This window comes from Dreissena polymorpha, chromosome 1 (assembly GCF_020536995.1).
Source record: "Dreissena polymorpha isolate Duluth1 chromosome 1, UMN_Dpol_1.0, whole genome shotgun sequence".
NCBI classification, from domain to species: Eukaryota; Metazoa; Mollusca; class Bivalvia; order Myida; family Dreissenidae; genus Dreissena; species Dreissena polymorpha.
The window spans coordinates 46398601-46419531 of NC_068355.1; the positions used below are offsets into that span (position 1 = coordinate 46398601).

The 20931-nt window shown below is 38.3% G+C and overlaps 1 protein-coding gene across 7 annotated transcripts in view; it reads left to right on the forward strand.

Moving 5' to 3' along the window:
- Positions 1–20931, forward strand: part of LOC127865071 (serine/threonine-protein kinase WNK1-like) — a 78567-nt gene that overhangs the window by 51982 nt on the left and 5654 nt on the right. For 6 of the 7 annotated variants that reach the window (XM_052404947.1, XM_052404942.1, XM_052404943.1 and 3 more), the window contains 5 exons: positions 5356–5516; positions 5733–5937; positions 9062–9256; positions 10394–12877; positions 19931–20001. In XM_052404947.1, coding sequence (XP_052260907.1) covers positions 5356–5516; positions 5733–5937; positions 9062–9256; positions 10394–12877; positions 19931–20001 — 3116 coding nt within the window. The remainder of the gene's footprint in view (positions 1–5355; positions 5517–5732; positions 5938–9061; positions 9257–10393; positions 12878–19930; positions 20002–20931) is intronic. The other variant, XM_052404948.1, reaches the window with a different exon arrangement.

Sequence of the window (20931 nt, forward strand, 5' to 3'; positions counted from 1 at the left end):
CCCTATTGATTTTCAGGTCACTAGGTCAAAGGTCAAGGTCACAGTGACAAAAAAACGTATTCACACAATGGCTGCCACTACAACGAACAGCCCATATGGGGGGCATGCATGTTTTACAAACAGCCCTTGTTCCTTATATGGCTATAGTAAAATCTTGTTAACACTCTAGAGGCCACATTTTTTGTCCAATCTTCATGAAACTTGGTCAGAAGATTCACCCCAATTATATCTTGGATGAGTTGAGATGATGCTGGTTGGTTGAAAAACATGGCTGCCAGGGGGCGGGGCATTTTTCCTTATATGGCTATAGTAAAACCTTGTTAACACTCTAAGAGGCCACATTTATTTTCCGATCTTCATGAAACTTGGTCAGAAGATTTGTCCTAATGATATCTTGGATGAGTTGGAAAATGGTTTCGGTTGCTTAAAAAACATGGCCACAAGGGGGCGGGGAATTTTTCCAAATATGGCTATATATAATGCTTTAGTAAAACCTTTTAACACTCTAGAGGCCACATTTATTGTCCGATCATCATGAAACTTGGTCAGATGATTTGTCCCAATGATATCTTGGATGAGTTCGAAAATGGTTCCGGTTGGTGGAAAAACATGGCCGCCAAGGGGGCGTGGCATTTTTCCTTATATAGCTATAGTTAAACCTTGTTAACACTCTAGAAGCGGTATTTATTGTACGATCATCATAAAACTTTGTAAGAAGATTTGTCCCAATGATATTTTGGACAAGTTCAAAAGTGGTTCCAGTTGCTTGAAAAACATTGCCACCAGTGGGCGGGGCATTTTTCCTTAAATGGACTTATGAATCTTCATGAAACTTTGTCAGTATATTTGTTTAAATGATATCTTGGATGTGTATGACAAGGTTCTTGTCTGTTGAAAAACGTGGCTGCTAGGGTGTTCACTAGTCATGAAAGTTGGTAAGAACATATTGTTTTAATGGCATCTTGGGCTGCACAGAACAGGTCAGTTCCTTTGAATCTCAGGTGAGCAACTTTGGGCCTTTCAGGCCCTCTTGTTTGCCGATGTACTTACAACCGACTTAATACGTTAGTATGTTAAGTTTTCAATCTGATTGGAATGCAATAAAGTATATATTAAATAATAAGCTAACTTGTTTATTTTATCTTCTTCAATATGTAAATTATTTATAAAAACTGTGTTGATTTGGTTGTAAAAGGCAATTAATATTTGCTAGGTATCAAACATGATTCTTCAAAGCAATATCTTGGATTCTGCTATCTGAGCTTTCAATTTAATTAAATTATCACACTTCTGAATTGTAGACTTTCTTTCATCATAAGCCTTTGACCAATTCCATTTTTGTCATTAACAGATGTAGTTACTAATACAGCAACAAATAAGTGATAAATCTTGGCCGTTAACCTAAATATGTTTGATGACTTACTTCCGGCACAAGTGGAAATTAAGTGGTCATAGCGCATTTTCAGTCGTAAAGTAAAAACAGTCACTTATAACCACTCTGTTTCCTCATACGCTGTTTTTTTCATTCCTTATTGTAGATGCATAAACTCATAGAATATTAAAATATGAATTTGCATGATTCCTTTTACTTGTGTGCAGTGTTCTGTTTGTGTTTTATGGCACAATTTTTACAATGTGTATATTTTAAACTTAATCATAAATGCCTCTTGACTTTAAAGGTTGATATCACATTCTAAATGACTGTTTACACTAAATATCAGAAATGACATCTTTTCTGCTAGTTATAGCATGTATATTTGTATATGTGTACACTCATATTTGACACATGCTTGGCTGCTAAGAATTTGGCAAACTGTATAGAATATTCACAATTGATACTGCATATTCATTTAATATTAATGAAACTCTTTAATGCCTATAACTATATATATTGTTTTCCATGGACCAATATCCTCTTTATTGCTAACCAAAGCCTTTTGTTGAAGAGCCTTGTAAGGAATAGCCAGGACTTCGAACCTTTCCTATAGATTATACATATGTCTTGTAATAGCACTAAAGCACAACTCTGTCTGTCTGCATGTTCTTTCTCAGACCACAGAACAATCTATCCTCGGAAATAAACACAAATGGTTTGTTTCATCCAACCTGGCATAAGCCCAAAAGATGTAAATTCATTTAATTACGATAAAACCACTTGTAACCAACATTACACAATCTCTGGGGATTTGTATGGGCTATATGTGTGTGTGACATATGTTCATAGATGTGTCTTGCAGCTTTCTGTAGTTGTTTTTTTGTGCAATGTGGTCTATTAATTTAGTGTGGGTTCTCTCCTGTATTACTGTTTGTTACCACAATCTTGTTATCTCTATGTATTCACAATCACTTCTTTAAGACTTATTTGATTTCTAAAATAGTGTTTCTGTTAAATGCAATTGGACGTTTTGTTTCTGTTATATGTCTTATCTTTCTTAAAATAGATGTGGGCTGCGCTCTGTGAAAAGGGTGTTTAATGCATGTGCGTAAAGTGCCATCCCAGATTAGCCTGTGCAGTCAGCACAGGCTTATCAGGGATGACACTTTCTGCTTTTATTATATTTTTCTCTTTTTAGCAAAAATCTAGTTTTTGTGGAAAGTGTTGTCGCTGATAAGCCTGTGTGGACTGCACTGGCTTATCTGGGATGACACTTTACACATGTGCATTAAACCCCTTTTTCACAGAGCACGGCCCATTTCTTTTGTTGCTATAACTGATTTTATGTTCATAGTTTCTTTTGAAAAATAACAGGTATTTTCAGTTTTGAAGATGACTAAAAACTGTTAAAATACAATATATATAATTTTCTAGAGTACTGCATATGCATGTTTGCTTTGAGATTGCTGCTTTCAATGTTTTTAGTTTTTATGCCCCCGGATCGAAAGATCGGGGGCATATTGTTTTTGGCCTGTCTGTCTGTCTGTCTGTCTGTCTGTCTGTCTGTCTGTCTGTCTGTCATTCATTCATTGTGTGTGTCCCAAAACTTTAACCTTGGTTCAAGTTTTGCAATAACTTTTGAATTATTGAAGAAAGCAACTTGATATATGGCACGCATGTGTGTCTCATGGATCTGCTCATTTTGAGTGGTGAAAAGTCAATGTCAAGGTCATCCTTCATGGTAAAACGTCAAATATATGGCTTCAAAGCAGCGCAATAGGGGGCATTGTGTTTCTGACAAACACATCTCTTGTAAATGTATATCTGTTGACTACTATTCTCTTGTTAGTCATGTTCTGTAAAGTAATGTACTTTTTGATGTTTATTGTGTTCAATTTAATTGTTTAAAAATGTGATATCCATTGGGTTAAGTTGCATTTTTTAGCTCACCTGAGCACAACGTGCTCATGGTGAGCTTTACTGATCGCCTTTTGTCCATCGTGCGTCGTCCGTCGTGCGCCGTCAACATTTGCCTTGTGAACACTCTAGAGGCCACATTTATTGTCAGATCTTCATGAAATTTGGTCAGAACATTTGTCCCATTGATGACTCGACTGAGTTTGAAACTGGGTCATGCTGGGTCAAAAACAAGGTCAGTAGGTAAAAAAAAACAAAAAAAACTTGTGAACACTGTAGAATTCACATTTAATGCCCAATCTCCATGTAACTTTGTCAAAATGTTTGTCTAAATGATATGTTGGTTAAGTTAAAAAATGGTTCCGGTCCGTTGAAAAACATGGCCGCCAGGGGGTGGGGAAGTATTCCTTATATGGCTATAAAGAAACCTTGTGAACACTCTTTAAGTCACAATTTTTGCCCAATCATCATGAAACTTTTTCAAAACATTGTTTTCATTGATATCTCGGACGAGTTCGAAAATGGTCCAGATCGGTGAAAAAACATGGCTGCCAGGGGGAGGGGTAGTTTTCCTTATATGGCTATTGTAAAACCTTGTTAACACTCTAGAGGCCACATTTATTGTCCAATCTTCATGAAATTTGGTTGGAAGAATTGGTCTCAGTGATATCTTGGATGAGTTTGAAAATGGTTATGTTTGCTTGAAAAACGTGGCTGCCAAGGGGCGGGGCATTTTTCCTAATATGGCTATATATGGCTATAGTAAAACCTTGTGAACAAGCTAGAGGCCACATTTTTTGTCCAATCTTCATGAAATTTGGTCAGAAGATTGGTCTCAATGATATCTTGGATGAGTTTGAAAATGGTTATGTTTGCTTGAAAAACATGGCTGCCAAGGGGCGGGGCATGTTTCCTTATATGGCTATAGTAAAATCTTGTTAACACTCTATAGAGTCCACATTTATTGTCCGATCTTCATGAAACTTGGTCAGAAGATTCATCCCAATATTATCTTGGACAAGTTAAAAAAATGATGCTCGTTGGTTGAAAAACATGGCCGCTAGGGGGCGGGGCATTTTTCCTTATATGGCTATAGTAAAACCTTGTTAACACTTTAGAGGCCACATTTATTTTCCGCTCTTCATGAAACTTAGTCAGAAGATTTGTCCTAATGATATCTTGGATGAGTTCGAAAATGGTTTCGGTTGCTTAAAAAACATGGCCACCAGGGGGCGGGGCTATATATCATGCTATTGTAAAACCTTGTTAACACTCTAGAGGCCAAATTTATTGTCCGATCATCATGAAACCTGGTCAGATGATTTGTCCCAATAATATCTTGGATGAGTTCGAAAATGGTTCCGGTTGGTGGAAAAACATGGCCGCCAAGGGGGCATGGCATTTTTCCTTATATAGCTATAGTTAAACCTTGTTAACACTCTAGAAGCCGTATTTATTGTACATTCATCATGAAACTTTGTCAGAAGATATGTCCCAATGATATTTTGGACAAGTTCAAAAATGGTTCCAGTTGCTTGAAAGACATGGCCACCAGTGGGCAGGGCATTTTTCCTTATATGGACTTAAGAATCTTCATGAAACTTTGTCAGTATATTTGTTTGAATTATATCTTGGATGTGTATGAAAATGGTTCTGGTCTGTTGAAAAAGGTGGCTGCCAGGGTGTTCACTAGTCATGAAAGTTGGTAAGAACATTTTGTTCTAATGACATCTTGGGCTGCACAGAACAGGTCAGTTCCTTTGAATCTCAGGTGAGCGACTTTGGGCCTTTCAGGCCCTCTTGTTTAATAAACATAATGTTACCATAAGTAAATAGATATTGTGATGCAAACAAAATCTGTCTTAAACGTGTAATAAGATGGTTGTAACATTGGCATAAGGTATTACTATCCCAAAATCTATAGTAACATTGTCAATTTTTATATACTCCTTCACTGAATTGAAACAAGAGAATCAGCATGTATCTGGTTCTTAAAGGCGAGCTAATACTTCCAACCCATATGATTAGACTCAAGCAACCCCATATCTTGTGTCTCCTTTTAGGCTGCAGCACTGGGTCACCTTGACATAAGCAGTGCCCAGCAGGTGGGCTTATCACAGTCCAGCATTCCGGGTGTGGTAGCCCCAGAGTCAGCCCCCCCTGGCAGCCTTGTGCACATGAATTCTGTCTCACAGCTGGACGACTCACAGTCCAACAGAGAGAGGTAGGCTACACAGTGTTGACCAGATGCAGATTCATTCAAGGTCACTGGGGCTTGTAACATGCATTAGAAAAAATGGTGTATTTTAGGAGCTTATCCCTTTATATAATGGCTGTAATGTTTCACAAGACATTGTTAGTTGCTATCAAATTGCAATAATAATTGATGCATGACAGCAAAACTTACAAAATAGTAACCGGTGAAAAATTGATTTTTCAGTGAAAATGAGAGCAACAGAGGGGAGGAGAGACGTCGTAAACCTCGTGGTAAGCGTCGCAAAACTGTGGACAAATCTCCGACTTTGACCATCATGAGCTTCGAAGGAGATGAAGTGGAATGTCAGTTAGACCTTCCAAACAAGAATTCTGTCACTTTCAAGTTTGCTTTAGAAATTGACAAGCCAGAGGAAATTGCAGATAGCTTGGTAGGTGTTTACACAAAGACATGTTTGTATTCATTCATGCATGCTTTATTTAGTTATTTTTATGCCCCCCTTCGAAGAAGAGGGGGTATATTGCTTTGCACATGTCGGTCTGTTGGTCGGTAGGTCCGTCCACCAGGTGGTTTCCGTATGATAACTCAAGAACGCTTAGGGCCTAGGATCATGAAACTTCATAGGTACATTGATCATGACTCGCAGATGACCCCTATTGATTTTGAGGTCACTAGGTCAAAGGTCAAGGTCACGGTGACCCGAAATAGTAAAATGGTTTCCGGATGATAACTCAAGAACGCTTAGGCCTAGGATCATGAGACTTGATAGGTATATTGATCATGACTCGCAGATGACCCCTATTGATTTTCAGGTCACTAGGTCAAAGGTCAAGGTCACAGTGACCCGAAATAGTAAAATGGTTTCCGGATGATAACTCAAGTACGCTTAGGCCTAGGATCATGAAACTTGATAGGTAGATTGATCATGACTCGCAGATGACCCCTATAGATTTTCAGTTCACTAGGTCAAAGGTCAAAGTCACAGTGACCCGAAATAGTAAAATGGTTTCCGGATGATAACTCAAGAACACTTATGCCTAGGATCATGAAACTTCGTAGGTAGATTGATAATGGCTGGCAGATGACCCCTATTGATTTTCAGGTCACTAGGTCAAAGGTCAAGGTCACGGTGACCCGAAATAGTGAAATGGTTTCTGGATGATAACTCAAGAACGCTTATGCCTAGGATCATGAAACTTCATAGGTACATTGATCATGACTCGCAGATGACCCCTATTGATTTTCAGGTCACTAGGTCAAAGGTCAAGGTCACGTTGACCCTAAATAGAAAAATGGTCTCCCGATGATAACTGAAGAACGCTTATTCCTAGGATCATGAAACTTGATAGGTAGATTGATCATGACTCGCAGATGACCCCTATTGATTTTCAGGTCACTAGGTCAAAGGTCAAGGTCACGGTGACCCGAAATAGTAAAATGGTTTCTGGATGATAACTCAAGAACGCTTATGGCTAGGATCATGAAACTTCATAGGTACATTGATCATGACTGGCAGATGACCCCTATTGATTTTCAGGTCACTAGGTCAAAGGTCAAGGTCACGGTGACAAAAAACATATTCACACAATGGCTGTCACTACAACGGAGAGCCCAATAGGGGGGGCATGCATGTTTTACAAACAGTCCTTGTTTCTCTGGTTTTCTTGTAACTATCATATTGGGAAGCTGGATATTTGATATTGCATATTGGGAATATTGAAGAAAGTACGGTTATTATTTATAATGAATTTATAAAGTTTTGTTTTATCAGGTGTATATTTAATATAAATGGAAAATTCCAGAGTATAAGAAAATATTTTAGCATTTCTGAGAGTAATTTTTTTTTAATTATCCACTGAAAATGCATCATTATGTTAACATGCAAAATTTGCAATTATCTATGTTTACGGTTAGATCTCATATACACTCGTATACTGATTAGTGTTTGGTAAGTTTTATTGTATGGTATACTGTATAAGCAGTGTTGCAGTATGTGGATATAAAGTTTGTTTTAAAGTAATTTCTATTAAATTATTCGTTCTGTAACATTTATAAGTCACTGTTGCCATGGGTACACATTACAACTCTTGTTGAATTTACTATTTCACACTTTTCCAGTTTTATAGTACAGTAAATGAGACAGATTGTTGCTTCATGTACAAAAATAAAAATGTCTATAATTGCTTATAAAAAAAAGCCATATTCTATCTTAAGCAACACATATCCTCAATAATTATAACTAAGTGAATATTATTTGTGATTAGTAGTGTTTATTAAACTCAAATATAGACATTTGAGTGAGAAAATGCTGTATCTGATATAGAAATGGGCATTGCTCTTGGAAAACTGGGATTAATGCATGTTGTTTAAGATTCGTCCCAGATTAGCCTGTGCAGTCAGCACAGGCTTATCAGGAACCAAATGATACTTTTACATTTAAGCTGGATTTTCCTTAACCCTTTACCACTTAGATATGTATTTTCACGCATTTGTAGTCCCTAATAAAGTTATATTTAATTTAAGACCTTTCTTACTAGATTCAAGTTTTTAAGGCTTTATTGCCAAACCTTAGATATTGATGAGCAGCAAACAGCATAAAACCTGAACAGACTGCAAGTTACTCGCAGGCTGTTCTGGTGTTATGCTGTTTGCATTTAGCAATTTTCACTTGGCTTGTACATGAAAGTGGGAAAGGGTTAAGAAGAGATTTTCAGAAAAGAAAAATTTCCTTAAAAGCTGAACACTCATATGCCTTTAGGCGAGCTTTCCCAGAGCGAGACTCAACTGTTAAGCACAAACACTAGTTTCACACTATGCACTGTTTCCTCGTGCAGGTTAAGCAGAGACACTAGTTTCACACTATGCACTGTTTCCTGGGGCAGGTTAAGCAGAAACACTAGTTTCACACTATGCACTGTTTCCTGGTGCAGGTTAAGCAGAGACACTAGTTTCACACTATGCACTGTTTCCTGGTGCAGGTTAAGCAGAGACACTATTTTCACACTATGCACTGTTTCCTGGTGCTGGTTAAGCAGAGACACTAGTTTCACACTATGCACTGTTTCCTGGTGCAGGTTAAGCAGAGACACTAGTTTCACACTATGCACTGTTTCCTGGTGCAGGTTAAGCAGAGACACTAGTTTCACACTATGCACTGTTTCCTGGTGCAGGTTAAGCAGAGACACTAGTTTCACACTATGCACTGTTTCCTGGTGCAGGTTAAGCAAGGACACTAGTTTCACACTATGCACTGTTTCCTGGTGCAGGTTAAGCAGAGACACTAGTTTCACACTATGCACTGTTTCCTGGTGCAGGTTAAGCAGAGACACTTGTTTCACACTATGCACTGTTTCCTGGTGCAGGTTAAGCAGAAACACTAGTTTCACACTATGCACTGTTTCCTGGTGCAGGTTAAGCACAAACACTAGTTTCACACTATGCACTGTTTCCTGGTGCAAGTTAAGCAGAGACACTAGTTTCACACTATGCACTGTTTCCTGGTGCAGGTTAAGCAGAAACACTAGTTTCACACTATGCACTGTTTCCTGGTGCAGGTTTCTGAGGACTTGCTGATGGAGATCCAGGCTAGCTGTGTGATCCTGCTGCTGCAGAAGGCCATTTCTATGGTGCGTGATGACCCCCAGGCCGCCAATGGCGTGACCCTGGCCATGGTGGACACACCCACCAGCAGCCCAACACTCCCCCGCAGGGAGGTCAGGCAGACAGAGGGCAAGGATGTGGCCACCAAGGTAGATCGTCCCTCAGGAAATAGTCCTTTATTTGGCCCTAAAATTCCAGTCATCTCCCCTCAGTTAAACAAAACAAACTCTTGTAATGATTGTCACAGGAGAAGCTTGGTTCACTATTATCATATAAAAATTAATTGTTGATTATGTTGTAAAGATATGATTATATTTTATTAACCAGGTTTTCCGAAGGAAAAAACTGGTTATTAGATTGGCGAATGCGGGCGGGCTGGCTGGCTGGCTGGCTGGCGGGCTGGCGGAACAAGCTTGTCCGGGCCATAACTATGTAGTTCATTGTCAGATTTTAAAATCATTTGGCACATTTGTTCACCATCATTGGACGGTGTGTCGCGCGAAATAATTACGTCTATATCTCCAAGGTCAAGGTCACACTTTAAGTTCAAAGGTCAAAAATGGCCATAAATGAGCTTGTCCGAGCCATAACTATGTCGTTCATTGTCAGATTTTAAAATCATTTGGCACATTTGTTCACCATCATTGGACGGTGTGTCGCTCGAAATAATTACGTCTATATCTCCAAGGTCAAGGTCACACTTTGAGTTCAAAGGTCAAAAATGGCCATAAATGAGCTTGTCCGAGCCATAACTATGTCGTTCATTGTCAGATTTTAAAATCATTTGGCACATTTGTTCACCATCATTGGACTGTGTGTCGCGCGAAATAATTACGTCGATATCTCCAAGGTCAAGGTCACACTTTGAGTTCAAAGGTAAAAAATAGCCATAAATGAGCTTGTCTGGGCTATAACTATGTCATTCATTATGATATTTTAAAATCATTTGGCACATTTGTTCACCATCATGGGACGGTGTGTTGCACAAAAGAATCATGTCAATATCTCCAATGTCAAGGTCGCCACGACTAAAAATATATTTATTTTAAAACAAACTTACAAAGGGTGTTAATTTTGTTTGTTCATTTAAAAAGTTCAGTTTGAGTTGTCTCCCTTTATCAGATTTTTTTTCACAATGAAAACCTGGTTTTGTGACAATTTTGTCCCTTGTTTAAATTATTGTTCAGTTTTATCCAAGTAATTTATGTTATGTTTGTAAGCTGTAGCAAAGAATTTGTTGTGCCCCATTAAAGTATTACTTAATTTTGTCTTTAAAATCATTTCAGAAATTGCAGTTTGAAGACAGTGATATGAATACAACAGACAAAGCTGCTGCGGATGATTTGAAGATTGTGAAAGTGCGCCATTCAAGCGGTGAGAACAAAGGGAAGGAACCCTCACGGGTGGTAGAAAGCAAGAGACGAAGCTTCGTAGTGAGCAGAGTGTTAGAGCCTCAGATATTATCTGATAAAATTCAGGAGGACGTTGAGACAGAAGATACTATTAACTCTCCAGCTCTAGGGAAACTTCCTGACACCGCCAAGGTCACCCAACTTTCTCCAGATCCGTTGCACTCAAATACTGTCCCAAACATTAGTACATTTATGACACAGTCTCAGCATGTGTCTGATAACGAAGTTGCTGGAATGTCTGACTCTGAGAGGAGCACAAAGTCTCTTCAGAAAGGGACAGTGCCGGTCAATATTGGAGACCTGCACGAGAAGCTTGTTCAGCTCACTGGAGGCACAGTTCCAGCCACAGCCAGTTACTCTGTGGAAAGTCACAGCCCTGTGCCTACAGAGGATGGGGTAAGCACCCAGGTGTCTAGTACTACACAGCATCTGCCATCGCACCAAGCCACGGTGGACAAGCAGCCGCACCCTACTGACAGCACCACCTCTATACAATCTCTTCCTGACAAGTTTCCACGTCAGTCATTACCAGCAGGCCAAACTGGTGTGCCCTCACACCCACAGCCAATTTCTCAGACTCAGCCACAAGTTTCACACGCAGTGTCCGGTCATCCAACAGGTGGTCTGCCTATACAAGGCCATCAGGTGCAGTCTTCTACCACACATGTACCAATGAGCTCATCAATTCAGCCTGGTCCACAGCAGCAAAGCATGCATCATCATCAGCAGGCACCGTCAATAGATAACCATGCCAACATTCACAACCAAGGCATGCAGTCTGGCATGTATGCACAAGGCATGGGTGGCATGTCGTTTGTGCCCTTCATGAACCCGATGTATGGCTTCCATCATCAGCACCCAGGTCATATGATGCAGATGTTCACAGACCCAATGCAGTACATGGGGCAGATGCCATATGTCATGGTGAACGTGCAACAACAGAATCAGATAGCGCCGATGTTGGTGCCTGCAAACATGATTCTCAATACTCAGATGCAGTACCCAGGCATGCAGACCTACATGCCACATCAGCAACAACAGCAACAGCTGCATCAGCAGCAGCAAGAGTCACAAATGAATGATGCTAATGCATTAAGTCCACCTGGTTCCCCTTCCCAGTCTCGCCGGCTACCAGCCACTGATACTTCGAGTGACGTGGGGTCACAATCCGATCCCCCAGCCTCCATGAGAAGTAATTACAGCATTGCCAGTCTTGAGCAGGAATTGATCAAGAAACTGCATGGTGGTAATAGGAAAGACATTCCACTGTCAGCCACTGGTCTATTGTCAGATGAAAAGCCACAGTGGACTCAGTCTACCGAAAATTTACATGAGCCAACTGAGTCACTTGATTTAAATGAGACTTTAAAAACAGTGGAGGAAGATGATGCCAATGGTAATAAAGAGACACCAAAGGCGTCCTTGCAAGATGTCACTAAATCTCCATCTGTGGACAAAACTGTTGCCGAAAAACTGAGATTCCATGTTAGTAAGGTTGACAATGATCCATTGAAATCTAACAATGAAAGCCAAAGAGAGAAACAGAAAGATGACAATGAAAACAAATCTGATGTGTCTAGAAAAGTTGAAGAATCATCTGAAGAAAAATCAGCAAGCATTCCTACAAAACAAACATCAAAACTTGGTCGCTTCTCTGTGTTGAAGGTCAAAGAAGAAGACAAACCTTTGGTACAAGATAGTGTAAAAAAAGATGGTCTTTCAAAGGATTCATTATTAATAGATAAAGCTAAGGACAAAGATGTAGGAAACAAAGATACTGTGAAAGTGAATACATCCACAGCATCTGATGCAGAAGCTGAATCTGTTATTAATGCCTCTGTTTCACAACAAAAAGGTCAAGATTCAGATGAGCTATGCGATGAGCCACGCACTGATACTAACACCCTGCAAGTAAAACCAAGTGTAAGTAATCTAATTTTGCATGATTTACCATACCGTAAGAAAAGTATTTCATTCTTTGAGGGCAGCGATTCCCCCATGATGTCCTGTAACACGTGTAGTAGTTTTTACAACACCCACATGGACAGGTACCAGATATTCAGTAGGCGTAGGACAAAGTCCTTGGACTCGTTATCAGCCTGGAACAGACTCCAGATGTTCGGTGGTGGCCGGACTCACCAACAAACCCAGTACGGTGACGGGGAGACCCCCTCTCCCTCACCGTCCCAGTGTGGAGCCTATGGGGGCTTCCAGGATGTCCTCTTTGACATAATGTCTGTGCCTGATGAGCTTGTGTCCTCGGAAGAGGAAGAGAACCACGATGACAATGAGTCCGGCATACACCTGGAATCCCGGCCTCGACACATTCCTGATCCCTTTGTAAGACGAATGCGTAAGGTATGCCCCACAACTACACCCCATGTAATCAGTAACGCTTGGATGGATGCATGTGGCCTTCTACTGATTATGCCTATTTATGGAGATAATATCAATATAATGGTAGCATATTGTTTGATATTACCTTTTGGGAGGAAAGTTTATTACTGCTTTATAATTTTTCAATTTTGTTATCAGACGAAATAGGTTTCAAATTATAAATATGCAAGCGGAATGGGACATTTTAAGCATGCTGAAGTTTCCAAAAGGCTTTTTTTAGGCTAAACTAATAAAATGAGATATCAGGCCAGATTTTGAATCTACTTAAGAGTTCATGATATAATCAGCACAAATGTTACATGTATTCATATAAAACCTAACACACTATTCCACTGTGACGGTTTTGGGATAAGATTAACAATTCGGCCCGAAGGTATGTATAAGTTAATCAGGAATTAAACCAGGAGTAAGAGTAGCTTATCAGCTGGTGAAAGGTGGCTGTTTGCACGTAGTTACATATTTATATTGGTAGTTAATTAAACCATTTATATTGATATTTAATTATGAATACACTATGCAAATAGATTTTGCATCAATTTTGTTGTATTTTTATGTCCCCCACCACTATAGTGGGGGATATGTTGTTTTTGCCCTGTCTGTTGGTTGGTTGGTTGGTCTGTTGGTTTACGCAACTTAAACATTTTACAATAACTTTTGCTTTATTGAAGATAGCTACTTCATATTTGGCATGCATGTGTATCTCATGGAGCTGCACATTTTAAGTGGTGAAAGGTCAAGGTCATCCTTCAAGGTCAAAGGTCAAAAATACTTAGTCAAAGCCGCGCAGAAGGGGACATAGTGTTTCTGACAAACACATTTCTTGTTAATCTTGTTTATAACAGGGGCTAAAAAAAAACACCATTCAATTTTGTTTTGTTAAAGTAAACTTCACTGCGTAATCAACCTATTTATTTTCTCAAACAACACTGGAACTACCGTAAATGGGTTCCATCTTGCACTTTATTTGAGTTTTGGGAATTATTTAATGAGCTTTAATCTCCCAACACAAGAAGCCACTGATACAACTAACATGCATGATTGACAGTTGTCATATTTAAGTCCTGTCATATAAAAAAGTGCAGATAATAATATTATGTAACAAGTTTTTTGTGCTTTAATTATCTCTGTATTATCTGACTTTTGTAACTAGATCCAGTTTGATTCATATTTTTTGGTTCCGTCATTGTACATCTCATTCACACTTGTGTATTGCGACAAACTGTAACCAGACTTACCAAAAGTCATGCATCAATACTGATTTGTTAAATGGCAGAAGCACTAGACCTAGTGTAAATGTTTTTATTTCAGAGAACATATTTGGCAAACAAAATTTTTATCCAAAAGCTCTCGGCACAACAAAGTTTGTATTAAGTATTCAAAAATAATACTCAAGCTTTTCATGACATTGATATGGCTTTGTATATGAATTCTCAATTATATATACAAGTTGGGTTAAATATTGATTCATATGCATATGAAAATACTTAATTTTATTTGGAATTATGTCTTTTTATATGCTTTATTCAACAAATACTTTATCAATAAAAAGGTCTGTAAATGACGTAAACTGCATAGATTTTAATATTTGGATACATATTTTAGGAACCTTTCCTACATATTATAATAAAAATACAATAGCTTCTAGTAATTTCCGATTACATTTTCAGCTGCCTTACAAATTTATAAATGTACATACAGAAAGTAAACTGTAAACAGTGCTTTGTAAAAAAGCAAATTGCAACATGCTTCTACATGTGTGATTATTATATCCCTCTGCCAACATTACAGTAAAGGGGTGGTATACTGGATTCATTATGTATGTCTGTATGTGTATTTGTCTTAGGACAATTCTTGGCTGAAAAGTATTCTTACACTTTTCAATGTGCAACATAAACTTATCTGCAGTTTTCTTTATGATGTGAAGGTTTGCATGTGCAATTTATAGCACACTTCATAAAAAATTACTCAAAGCTTGGCCCTTTTTACTCTTAGAATATCCATATCAAGATTATTTCAACTGGCTTTATATTACAAAATTCTGCATCAGGTGGCATTTGTAATATTATTATGAAAAGTTCTAGTTAGATTTGGTTGTATCTCACATTTTTATGCCCCCCTTCGAAGAAGAGGGGGTATATTGCTTTGCTCATGTCGGTCGGTCTGTTGGTCTGTCGGTCGGTCCGTCCACCAGGTGGTTGTCAGATGATAACTCAAGAACGCTTGGGCCTAGGATCATGAAACTTCATAGGTACATTGATCATGACTCGCAGATGACCCCTATTGATTTTGAGGTCACTAGGTCAAAGGACAAGGTCACGGAGGTCCGAAATAGTAAAATGGTTTTTGAATGATAACTCAAGAACGCATACGCCTAGGATCATGAAACTTCATGGGTAGATTGATCATGACTCGCAGATGACTCCTATTGATTTTGAGGTCACTAGGTCAAAGGTCAAGGTCACGGTGACCCTAAATAGTAAAATGGTTTCCGGATGATAACTCAAGAATGCATACGCCTAGGATCATGAAACTTCATGGGTAGATTGATCATGACTCGCAGATGACCCCTATTGATTTTGAAGTCACTAGCTCAAAGGTCAAGGTCGCGGTGACCCGAAATAGTAAAATGGTTTTTTGATGATAACTCAAGAACACATATGCCTAGGATCATGAAACTTCACAGGTAGATTGATCATGACTCGCAGATGACCCCTATTGATTTTGAGGTCAAAGGTCAAGGTCACGGTGACCCGAAATAGTAAAATGATTTTTGGATGATAACTCAAGAACGCTTTTGCCTAGGATCATGACACTTCATAGGTACATTGATCGTGACTCACAGATGACCCCTATTGATTTTCAGGTCACTAGGTCAAAGTTCAAGGTCACAGTGACAAAAAACGTATTCACACAATGGCTGCCACTACAACGGACAGCCCATATGGGGGACATGCATGTTTTACAAACAGCCCTTGTTAGTATTAATAACTATTGAAACAGTATTCTATAGAAAATGCGCACTTTTTAATGTCCATTCCTAGATTATTTTTGTCAAGCCTGCTGACAATTAGCATAATACAGCAGTCACAATTAGGGACTTTATGTGCCTGCATGTTTCTTAGTTTGGCAGGACGGTAACTTTGTTATACCCCCATTACCATTGGTAATGGGGGCTATATAGGAGTCACTTTGTCAGTCGGTCCGTCTGTCAGTCTGTCCCAAAATTTCATCCGATCTTCACCAAACTTGGTCACAAGTTATATCTAGATGATGTATAGGTCAAATTTGAATATGGGTCATGCCGGGTCAAAAACAAGGTCAAGGGGTAACTTTGTTTGTTTTAAACCGAAAGTTTGTCCAGACTATAACTATGTCATTTATCGTTAGATTTTAAAATAACTTGGTACATTTGTTCACCATCATGGGATGGTGTGTCGTGTGAAAAAAGTATGTCAATATCTCCAAGGTCAAGGTCACACTTGGAGTTCAAAGGTCAAATGCTTGTCCGAGCCATAACTTTATCATTTACTGTTAGATTTTAAAATCACACTTTTTTCATTTGGCAAATTTGTTCACTATCATTGGACGGTGTGTCGCGCAAAAAAATTACGTCGATATCTCCAAGGTCAAGGTCACACTTTGAGTTCAAAGATAAAAAATTGCCATAAATGAGCTTGTCCTGGCAATAACTATGTCATTCATTTAAAATCATTTGGAACATTTGCTCACCATCATTGGACGGTGTGTCGCGCGAAAGAATTACGGTCATATCTCCAAGGTCAAGGTCACACTTTAAGTTCAAAGCTCAAAAATGGCCATAAATGAGCTTGTCCGGGCGATATCTTCTTTGTTCATTGTGAGATTTTTAAATCATTTGGCTCATTTGTTCACCATCATTGGCCGTTGTGTCGCGCAAAAAGAATTATGTCAATATCTCCAATGTCAAGGTCACACTTTGAGTTCAAAGGTCAAAAATGGCCATAAATGAGCTTGTCCGGGCCATAACTATGCTGTTAATTGTGAGATTTTAAAAGTACTTGGTACATTTGTTCACCATCATTTGACTGTGTGTCACGCGAAAGAATTATGTTGATTTGATATCACCAAGGTTAAGGTCACACTGAGTTCAAAGGTCAAAAATGGCCATAAATGATCTTGTCCGGGCCATAACTATGTCATTTATTGTAAGATTTTAAAATTACTTGGTACATTTGTTCACAATCATCGGACAATGTGTCATGCGAAAGAATAACGTTGATATCTCCAAGGCCAAGGTCACACTTGGAGTTCAAAAGTGAAAAAATGGCCATAAATGAGCTTATCCGTGCCATAAGTATGTCATTCATTGTGAGATTTTAAAATGACTGTTCATTTATTTTGTTCACAGTCATTGGACAGCGTGTCATGCGAAAGAATTCAAAAGTTTAAAGGTCAAAATGCCCATAAATAACAATGGCATAATAATTCTTAAAAATTGCCATAAATTAGATTCTCTTGTTTTGTGAAGACAGCATGCAAAATAGTCTGTGTCAATGCGGCATGTGGGGGTATGCGTCACGTCTTTGACAAAGCTCTATTTATTCATTGTGTAACTCCCATCTTCCTTTCTTAAGGTTGACTAAAGTCTAAGAACTGATTGTTGAAAACATGCCAAGGTCACGCGTAATTGTCAAGTTAAAAGTTGGACATAAATGTATAATGGTCTGAGCTTGTCCACATTGTTACTTTTCATTCATCATGCCATTTTAAAATCATTTACAACAATTGTTCATAAATATAAGACGAGGTGTCGCATATAATACCCTTTTTATCATCTTTTAAGGTCAAGGTCTTGCTTAAAGATCAATGGTCATATTTTTACATAAAACAGCAGTAGGGACTGTACTTTGTCTTTCATCATGCAAATTTTTAACTAACTTACCACATTAACCACCATTTAGAACACAGCCTGTCATATAATGTAACACCTGTCTACCTACTTCAAAGTTCAAGGTCACACTTAAAGATCAAAGGATAAAATTAGCCTTGAAACAATTGTCTGGACTTTAACTTCATCACTCACCTTGTAATTTTAATATAATTAACCACAAAATGTTTATTGTTTATCATCTTAATAAGGTGTTTCGCCTGTCAGCAAATGTCATGGTCACATTAAAGGACTAAGGTCAAACATATGTAGCTTGTTATGTACAACACTTACAAGCATTATTTACAATGTGCTAGATATTTTGCAAAACAGACAACTAGCCCCTGGGTTAAGTTTTATTTGTAAAGCTTTGCAATTAAAACGCTGTCAACTTATTCTTTTTTTTCCAATGTATTTAGCTTTTTAGTTTTAAAAAATATATTGACAAACTTGCAATGGTTTGAAAAAACAAAACCAAAATAATTTTAACAAATTGTACAGCAAAAAGTTACAAGCAATTAAAAGATTTAACATTTTTTTCATTTTCACTTACTTGCTTGGTTGTTACGTATATGTTGACCCAAATTGATTACTTCATAATACAGACATACTTTTATACAGCCTTTTTATGCTCCCCGACAATTTTCAGGGAGCATATAGTTGCCAGTTTGAAGTTCCGTACTTCCGTCCTTCCGTCACACTTTTGTTACAGTTTCTCATAGAACCTTCAATACTTTTCCAATTTCTTTCATATTTCGCATGTAGGTACCTTGCATGGACCTCTACCTTTTGATGAGATTTGAGATCACTGGGGTCAAGGTCACCAAGGCTTATAATATATTTTTCCGTCACAATTTTGTTACAGTTTCTCAAAGCAGCTTCAATACTTTACTGATCTCTTTCCTATTTGGCATGTAGGTACCTTGCATGGACCTCTACCTTTTGATGAGGTTTATGGTCACTGGGGTCAAGGTCATCAAGGATAATAATATTTTTTTGCGTCACACTTTTGTTACAGTTTCTCACAGCACCTTCAATTCTTTACCGATCTCTTTCATATTCGCCATGTAGGTACATTGCATTTGATGAGGTTTGATGTCACTGGGGTCAAGGTCACTGAGGCTAATAATATATTTTTCCTTCACACTTTTGTTACAGTTTCTCATAGCACCTTCAATTCTTTACCGATCTCTTTCATATTTGGCATGTAGGCACCTTGCATAAACCTCTACCTTTTGATGAGGTTTGAGGTCACTGGGGTCAAGGTCACCAGGGCTAATAATAGCATGTAGTTGCTAGTTTAAAGTTCCTTACTTCCGTCCTTCAGTCACACTTTTGATGAGGTCAATAGGGTCAAGGTCACCGAGGCTAATAATATATTTTTCTGTCACACTTTTGTTACAGTTTCTCATAGAACCTTCAATACTTTTCCAATCTCTTTCATATTTGGCATGTAGGTACCTTGCATGGACCTCTACCTTTTGATGAGGTTTGAGGTCACTGGGGTCAAGGTCACCAAGGCTTATAATATATTTTTTCATCACAATTTTGTTACAGTTTCTCAAAGCAGCTTCAATACTTTACTGATCTTTTTCTTATTTGGCATGTAGGTACCTTGCATGGACCTCTACCTTTTGATGAGGTTTGAGGTCACTGGGGTCAAGGTCACCAAAGCTAATAATATATTTTTCCGTCACACTTTTGTAATAGTTTCTCACAGCACCTTCAATTCTTTACCGATCTCTTTCATATTCGCCATGTAGGTACCTTGCATTTGATGAGGTTTGAGGTCACTGGGGTCAAGGTCACCAAGGCTAATAATATATTTTTTTAGGTGGTTATTTACACATAGATTGACAAAGCGCATCATCAGGGAACATCCATCAGTTTCACTGATATTCTTGTTTTTCAGATTGTTATGTTCTTTGTAAATTATTATTTGTTTATAAATAACATGTTTTTAAAGAGAGCTCATTTGTTTTGGAATTAATAAGATTCTTCATTGATCAAAATTTATAGTGTTTCACTGTTTGTCCTTTGCATGGTTCACATACATTCTTTGATTTCTTTTACCAACCATTTTGCTTATGATCATGCTATATTTACAGGACAGTGAAAGCCAGCAGCAGGAGCTGTTAAAACTTTCCCGAGACCCAGACTATGAACACATTTTTATCAGGTACAGCTTTCAAGACATTTATATATGCTTTTAAGTTTTTAAGGAGACATTTTTAGGAAAAATGCGAAATAGCATCACAACAAACAGTGGGGACATGCATCTACATATGATGTTATTTTCTCAATGCAATCTTTTCACTCAGATAAAAATGTGTCTTTTATACAGTTATCATAGCGGTTGGGTATATGTTTTGTATGAACAAATTGAACGTCAGCATGGCAATGCTTGCTATATATGAAAACACAACAGGGTGCGCTAGCTCAGTTTGTACGAGCGCTGGACTACAAAATTGAGCATGGCAGGTTTTATTCCCAGCCCAGCTAAATAACGTGTGGGTATTGACCATGAACATTTCTACAGCCTTTCTTCCCCTACCTCATTTTGAGTTGGTCATTTGTCAGTTACTGCACATAGAACTGGTAGACCAGCTTATCGAGGAAAAGTTTGTGAAGGTGAACTGATCTCCATTATTCAGGTTGGAATGCTGAAGAAAATGGGGAAAAAAGCTTATGAACAAAAACTGAACATATGAGCCTTGCTCTTAAACAAACAGGGTTTAATGCATGTGCATAAAGTATGGTCCCAGATTAGCTTTTACAATCTGCCCAGGCTAATCAGAGACAGAATTTTCTGAGCTAATCATATAGTTTTTATTCCCCCAAAGGAGGGCATATAGTGATCGGACTGTCCGTCTATCCATCATTCTGTCACACTTTTGCGTTTAGGTTTCGCATATAGGTTTTGAAAAATGCTCATAACTTCTATGTCCTTTCACATAGCAACTTGATATTTGGCATGCATGTGTATCTCATGGAGCTGCACATTTTGAGTGGTGAAAGGTCAAGGTCATCATTCAAGGTCAAAGGTAAAAAAACACGTATCAAAGCAGCGCAGTAGGGGGCATTGTGCTTCTGACAAACACATCTCTTG